The following is an 8,159-nucleotide window of genomic DNA, read 5'->3' on the forward strand; positions in this document are numbered from 1 at the left end:
ACTGGTATGCCATCGTGTAGTTTTATCACTTTCTTCTCTTAAGCTACTTTTGGAAAACATTGATAAGAATATAGTTGTTGAAGTATCCTCCTCATCTATTACTATCCCATTCCTTGCTCCTCTTTTCAGATATACCTGTGAATTATGAGTTCCGGAAAAAGAGGTACAGGGGCAAGAGTTGCAAAGCGACACTTGAAATTCCTTCCCCGAAGCCAAGAAAACTAAGTGGAGAATGCACTATCAGGAGAGAGACTCGATCTTCACAGAATATTTTGTGGGGAAGTGCTTCTGAAAAGCATGATTCCGAGTCCAGATTTCTCTGTCAGATCAAAAGTTCAAGTCAGTAAACATTCCCTGCATGTCTAATACTTTAACTAAATAATGTCTTACTTTTTTGTGTTGAAATTTTGTGATATTTCTGAAGAAATGGAGAGTGATATAGGATGCTTTATCTTTTGTTCCATCACTATGTGACTGTCTGGTGGAGTATATTCTTATGTAGAAACTGAGGCCCGTGTCAAAATAAATGTGCGTCCCTTTTTACATAGTCAAGGATTATGATCTTTTGTTTGATTCTAGCTTTTATCTTCGTTGAGCATTACACTCATTGTCATGTTCTACACATGTTGCAGATGAGCGAATTCTTTTGGTAGAACTGCCTGAAATGGTAATGATTATCTAAAAACCCATTGATGTGTCATTTCAATGTGGAGTCTGTAACTTAGTGAATTATCCGGTCCTATTTGGACAAAAGAGGACAACAACCTATCTTGATTCCGGGCAAGAATTGGTACGTTTATGGTCATCTTAATGTGAAATAGATTTGCCTTGTGCCGCTTGGCATGTGGGGAAGAAGAAACTCTTTATATAATAGGTAACATTGATTTTGAGTCTTTGACCATGCTTTTGCAGATCATGCCTGAAATTGGTTACCAATTATTATACAACTATGCTGACCAAATTCAAAACTGGGTTGGATCTGCAACGTTTATTCTCAAGCTTCAAGATCATTTACCAGATAAGTTATGGATCTTTGTTTAGATTTTCATCACAACCAGTCTATGGAACTTGATAAAATTGTCGTTTACCTTAAATTCCATTCTACAAAATTTTGCAACATTCATTGAAGTTGAACCTAACTCTAGCATGAAGTTATATGTTTTGTTTAAAGCAGGAACTTAAGCAACCAACATATGTCACACTTCTTGCAGTAACACTCTCTAATACTTGTCTCTGTCATATTATACATTCAAAAAGTTTAAGTACATGTATACCATTTGCTAACCAGTCTTATAAGGGAAAGGTAATATAGTACTGATTGTAGTTGTTAATACAGGATTAGGAAGTGACATCATCTACTAGGAAGAAGAATTGGGATTAGGAATTTTTGGGAATAAAGCTACACTGTATAGTAAATACACCAGGGCTGAGAGCGATTGCTCTCCTACATTCTCGAACCTTTTACTACACTTTAGAGCCTAGTCTCGTTAGCTTTCATGTTCCTCCTTTTGAAGGATATATGCCCGTCTATATGTGGAAAACAAAGCATGATGAGCACTTCTTCTCAGTCTAGTTATTCCATTCCGAGGCATCAATACCACAGTTTATATCAGTTTTGTGTTCCATCTTGCTAAAAGCAAGAAGGATTTTTGAGGGTTTAAGGCTTTCAAGTGTGAGTTGTGCATATTATCTCTTAAGGTCCATTTTATGTTTTAATTAGGTTGAATATAACGAGTGAATTATGAATTGTTGCTTCTAAGGGAAATCTTTTTGTTCTAATACCATCAATAACAAGACAATGTTAGAGGCTCTCTCTTTTGAATTATGAGGCCTTGAAACTCGAATAGCTTCCAACGTATTTTGGAATTCATGACCTCATTCATGTTTTACGAAATTCGGCACTAGCTAACAAGATTCTTTTCCATGTGTTTCATGAGAAAATAGTTGTTTTCTTGATAATACAAGTTCTGTATATTTTGGGCGTTGATCTAGCTGATTTGGATCTCTTAGTGACACTAACTAGCTCTCATTTTCACTCCTCCATTTAATTAATCCTAATCTTTTTCATGTGGAATCTTGGTTATGTTTTTGTTTAAATGCAATGTCATGTTCTCTGAATAATGTATTTGCAATCCACTTAACTAACTCTCTTGTTTTAACCTTACTCCCTTCCCCCCAATTAACGCCTCCCTTTAAATTGTTCCACCCTTCTCATTTTTCTTTTGATTATACATCAACAGGAACCAGAGGAGATGAAGCCGATGGCTGCCAATGAAATTCTGAAAGATGGTGCTTTTATATGTTCTTTTCCTTTATACGTCATCTTTAGACAGACTTGTTATTCTTTCAACTTCGCCTTACATTAACAGCTTACTCAAAGACAAAGGCAAATGTATAAATGTTTATACTTCAAGGCTTCAAGCCACTCTATGAGACCATTACTATGTGGAATCCATTCAACACCAAGGTTAACTACTTAGGTGAATTTTGTTTACATTTTAAAAAAAAATGAATTTTCTAACTAAAAGAGTTGGACAGTTCGCGTAATTCGAAAAGCAATCGGTTTACGTTAGTTTTCTATTTTTTAATTCGGATAACATAATAGGAAGTTCCTATTTTCTACAATTGTTTATTGATAAATATTAGGAAAAGGGTAAAAAATTATTCCTCATTTCATTTATTAGTTAAGTTTATCCTAATTCGGTTATTTATACCCTTGCCATTATTAAACTTAGCAAATATACCCCTCAATTGGACGGTTTTTCGTAAATCAATTAAATTTACCCGTTTTCCTCTTTAATCTGAATTTGACCCACTAAACTAAATTAGTTCACACCAAATTGAGATTTTTATAGTAAGTTGGTGAGAAAAGATGGTGGATTTATTATTTTATCACAATTAAAACTTTGTGTTATTTAGTAGAACAATATCTTGCCTAAACTCACTTAGATAGTTGATGGTAATTCTTTTGAGCATTTTTAAGTTTGATACATTTGAATTACCTCTCAAGTTTTGAGAGTTCTAAATTTAAATATTAAAAAATTGCACATTTGTTTGGTGCTTGAATTGCATAATCTGAATTTCTTAATCCACTATCGATTACTTTTGTAGTTGATCATGATATTTGAATTAAACTGCATGGAAGACCATCTTCATCGCGCAAGCTTGAGCTCTTATCCAACAATTAGTTGAATTTATATTTAAGTGATTTTTCTTTAGAATTATTTTATGGATGTTTAAGTTATACAATCCATGAATTTTTATATAAAACAAAATTACATTTCAATGCTTATGGATATGCATATTGTTTGTGATTCACATTTATTAGGTGCGTGAGAGATATTAAATTAGACGTTTTTCATTTTTAAAAAAATATTTCTTCTTCCTTACCTCGTTGCCATTACTTCCTCCACCACATCATCATACACCGTTCTTCTTCCTCTTTTTTCTCAGTACACTTCACTTCCTTACCTTCGTCATTGCTTTCTTTTTTGGCCCCATTGTCATTTATATCAGTATTATTAGCAACGTCATAATTGTTCTTGTTTTGACCATCACCATTTGATTGTCCTCTTTCTTTCTAGCCACTCTTTTGAGCAGATCTCCGTCTTGACTTTGATTTCTTTATTAAATTGATGTATATATCTGTTAATTTTGTGGGATAATTTTTATGTTATTTTTTGCTTTGCTAAAAAAAAATTTAATAGTATTTTGACTGTTATGAATATATTATTTTGACTTTAAATTGATCTTTATTTGTAAAAGGATTTTCATGCATATATTTGATTAAATTGGGGGAAGAAGATAGTGGGGCTGTCGGATAGCAGGGGAAATGAGTGGGTGGGGAGTTACAATTTTTTTTAAAATTTCTTTTACTTAGAAATAATTTCCTTTTTCTTTTATTCGATAATATATTTTTAATATTTTTTTTTAATTCAAAACACGTGTCATTATTTAATTTGTCAAATTGTCAGGTCACCGCGAGTGTATTTCACACGTCTTACACTTTTAGCTTATTGTCACAATAATGTTCAAATTTGAGAGGGTAATGGTGTTCAATAGGTACAAGATCAAGTTGAGGTATCTAAGTGAATAATGCGGACAAGTTTAAGAGGCTACAGATGACTTAAGCATAAAAAAATACTAGATATTTTGAATGAAAATTACGATTACTATAGATAAATGTACGGTTCGATTACGAATATAGAATATACTTACTTTAAAGTTTTAAAAAATTTCAAATCATAATCAATCAATGAAAATTTGCACAAAATTAAATAATTTAAGTTTTTACATTATCAATGGAATAGACTCTTCTTATTAAAAAAATAAATAAGTACTAAAATAAAAATTTACAAAAAATAATATATTTTGTATTGACTAGTTTTTTATTTTTTCTGCATGTGTTAACTAGTTCAAAAACTAAAAAAATTAAAAAATACTAGAATAAAAATTTCACATTAATGCAATAAACTCTTCTTATTTTTAATAAATCAATACTAGAATAAAAACTTATAAAAAAATATTATATTTTGTATTAACTGGGTTTTTTTCCGCGTGTATTAACTAGTTCAAAATTCAAAAACTATAAAAAAGACACCACCTGCTCACTTTATAACTCACCACCATCACATTACGGAAGCCATACGCTACCGGATTGCTGATCTTAACTGTTCCGGTGACGATGTCCGATCAAAGCCCTAAATCAATTTTCCCGGTGATCATCTTCTCAAGTAATGCTACTGTTCTTCCCGTTATCTTGCTGATTCTTGGCATATTTTAAGGAATTCAAGAAATCTTGGAATTCTTGCATGCATTCTTTTTAAGAAAAAATCAACAACATTAAGCGATTGGTATTCTTAAAAGCATGTGTTAAGGATGTTCTGGAATTATGTTGTCCGATCAAAACCCTAAACCCTAAATCAATTTTCCCGCCGTTCTATCTGCTCTCTACTGATCTTCCCATTATCTTGGTATTCTTCCGTCCATTAAAAAAGAAGGAAGGAAAATTCATGGCGTTTTGTAGGGCTAATTAGAGATAAATGTGTCTTTTTACATTCTAGGGCTAATTATAGATAAAAGTTGGTCTCTCATCATTGTAGGGCAAAAGTTGGTCTCTGATCTCATGAACTCATCAATTTTGGGCAAAAGTTGATTGCATGCATTACTCAACTAATAGGCTGTTTGACCATTTTTGTTCATTGGTATCTTTTTGCAGATGTTTTTTTATTTCTTATTTTGTGGTTTTACTTGTTATTCTTGAATGGCTACACTTTTGCCTTTGTTGTTACTTTTGCCAGTAGGTGTAGTAGAATCAGGTGTTGAACCATTCTTCACAGCAGGTGCTGAACTATCCTCCGTCGCCTTGTATAATAGTACTGGTCTCTTTTGGGGTTTAGTGGTTCTTTTCTCATCAGTGATTTCATAGTAATAGGAGTTATTGACAAGCTGAATATGTAATTTGCCTTTTAGATCGGTGACCTTTATCCAAATACATTCTGCACTCTCATCATCGTTAACGGTTACCTTGTCAATACAGATGATTTCAAGAATTAATAACTTGTGCTTAGCTACATATTCCCCCCTCCTTTTCCTCCAAGATATTATCCCTCCTCACAAACGGCAGTAACCGGTGAGACTCTTCAATGAATTCTTATGTTCCGTTGTTTGCTACTTCTGATGATGAGGGCACATGCTTTATATGAAAATTGATGCTGTTTTTTCTCCTCTTAGTATGATGCTCCTAGTTTGAACTTTAATCTAGTTTCCACTTTCTGCCAGGTATCTGTTGCTATCGGCATTGGGACCTTCTATATTAAGGTGGATGACAATGGTAAGTATTAGTTTCTTTGACATGGATCTAATGCATATTGATGTGCAGAAAGTTATGCTCAATTTTATTATTTTACTTCATCACCTGAAGTTGTACCTTCTTTTGAAGGATCTGGTGTCTCACAAGATGGACTGGTGCTGATGGGAAAAAGATATGGTAATGTTTTTGCAAAATGTTGGACTGACAGCATCTTTTTTATTGTATTGATGCTGCTCTCCATAATTTGTTTTGCCTGATTACTATGATGTTCATAACTTGGAATGGGATTGCATGCATTACTCAACTGATAGGCTGTTTGACTGTTTGTGTTCATTAGTATCTTTTTACACATGTTCTTTTATTTATTATTTTGCGGTTTTACTTGTAATTAGGAAAAGTGGTTTGGCTGTTCACAACACAAAATATTGATGCTGATATTTTGCTTTTGCTTTTATTATAAGAGCATCGCATTTCTGGTTCTTCATTTGCAATAAAATACTTTCTTTACCTGTATTGCGTCCCCAAAAAAGAGGGAGGGGGATATATATATATATATATGGAGCCAGAGAGAGGAGAGAGAGATAGATAACATATATTTTTTGTTGATCGCTACTGCATGTAGAAATGTTTTGATTATTTCTTCTAGTTGAAGTTGAGTTGGAACATACTTAGTGGTGCTTAGGTACTTTTAGCCCAGCTTATTGAGACAGTATATGTGCCTGTTTCTTTCATCTTCTGTTGTGCTTCCTTTTTGTCTGGCCTTTTAACTATGGTCTGGTATGCTTGCTTTACACCAGCTACATCTAAATACAATCATTCAGATTATATGCACGCTTTCCCAGCAAGCTTGGGCTTTGGAGGAGATGCTCTGAGCTCTGTTTCTGACGTTTCCTTGTTGGAAATTCTTACTAAAACTCACGGGAGGCCAAATGGATATCGTAAGGTTTTGAAGATAAAGTTCTTTTGAGTTTTAGTTGGTAGTATCCATTAGGATAAGTATAAAACTACTAACTTGGTCCTTGTTCTTGCCATTGTTTATCAGACAACAAGTGTTTGTACCTTGGAATTGATGATTGTAGACAAAATGTTGGTACTACAGGTAATCATGTATAAGCCCTACCTCTACCTGATACATGAGTTGATGTTGTTTGCTTATAATAAAATTTCTTGGGATTTTCTCTTTGCAGTCATTTTTCGTGATGAATTTTACAACCAACCAGTTCGAAGGTAGAAAATGCACTCCCAAGTACTTCTAGTTTTCTCAAAATGCAAACAAATAAATAATTTTGATTTACATACTTCTTAAGCTGTACTCTATCCTGTTTGATCTTTTGGTTTGCGTATATAATCTGGAAGCCCAAAGAGTGTATCACATTCTCTGAAAGAGCCTCTGCTAAGAATCGCCCTTGTGCATCCCAGTGGCTCCTTCAAAATTGTTGATATTGAAAGGTCCCTCTTTGTTATACCAGCTTACTTAGGATATTTCCAGTCTGGTTTCTTAGATTTTGTTCATTTGCATGCAGTGAGTATGACCTACTTTGCACACGTGTTTCTCCTTCTCCATTGCCGCTATTGTCCAATGGGTTTGGGATTCATCTGAGTTCCCTTAATAAATTGAATGCAATTGATGGTTCATTCAAGCTCTCCGGATACATCTCAGTCGTGATGTTTACAATGTGAAGGTATATATGCCCAAATTGATGGATAAGATATGTGATAAGTTATCTTTTCTACACCTTGTTTCCTTAAAAACCACTGTTTAATTTGCGGGTCCTTCAATAGATCTGTATCCACATATGTCAGTATATTTTCCTAAACAAAAAACGGAAACCTAATCTTTGGTTAGCATTTAATATATCGAATTCTTGTTTTTTACGGTGTTTTTGTTTCCCTTGACCTTCACAATGCAGATACCAATTCAAGATTTGCTTCCAAAGTACCAATACGTACATAAATTACTTAATAACATAACGATGAGTTTTGACAGTCTTCTTACATTGACCAGCGAAGTAGATCTCTGATATATCTACTGTTTTTGTTGAACCTTTACTGCCCAAGATCTTTATATGATTTGACTTTGGAGCCTTCAAAGACCTATATGGAATTTAAGGTGAGATTTTTGTTGGCATTTATTTTTTAATTGTTTATGGGTTGGGAAACGAGTGTGGGTCTTTGGATTTACTTTTGTAGAATTGAGTTTGTGTTAGGAGCTTTCCTCGTGAGAATTAGTTTGGGCTGTTTTCTAAAAAAATAATTCACATGTCTTATTAATGGGTGAAGGACTAATTGGGTTGATTATTGCGAGTGAATTATGAATTGTTACTTCTAATACCATCAATAATTAGAC

At 33.5% G+C, this 8,159-nt stretch overlaps 1 protein-coding gene across 1 annotated transcript; it reads left to right on the forward strand.

The window, feature by feature from the left end:
• The first annotated feature begins 6,502 nt into the window (after nt 1–6,502).
• On the forward strand, nt 6,503–7,501 carry LOC129873863 (DNA mismatch repair protein MLH3-like). Its single transcript, XM_055949057.1, has 4 exons — nt 6,503–6,750; nt 6,863–6,911; nt 7,000–7,039; nt 7,336–7,501. Exons 1-4 carry the CDS (start codon nt 6,742–6,744, stop codon nt 7,490–7,492), a joined length of 255 nt encoding a protein of 84 aa, XP_055805032.1. The 5' UTR covers nt 6,503–6,741; the 3' UTR covers nt 7,493–7,501.
• Nucleotides 7,502–8,159: the final 658 nt, after the last annotated feature.

This window comes from Solanum dulcamara, chromosome 11, assembly GCF_947179165.1.
Source record: "Solanum dulcamara chromosome 11, daSolDulc1.2, whole genome shotgun sequence".
In the NCBI taxonomy this organism is placed as follows: Eukaryota; Viridiplantae; Streptophyta; class Magnoliopsida; order Solanales; family Solanaceae; genus Solanum; species Solanum dulcamara.

Excerpts from the sequence above, each read along its gene's own strand:
- LOC129873863 (XM_055949057.1), top strand. Across the intron at positions 6,912-6,999 it reads ACAAAATGTTGGTACTACAG|TCATTTTTCGTGATGAATTT; the intron begins GTAATCATGTAT and ends TTCTCTTTGCAG. Across the intron at positions 7,040-7,335 it reads TACAACCAACCAGTTCGAAG|TGAGTATGACCTACTTTGCA; the intron begins GTAGAAAATGCA and ends ATTTGCATGCAG.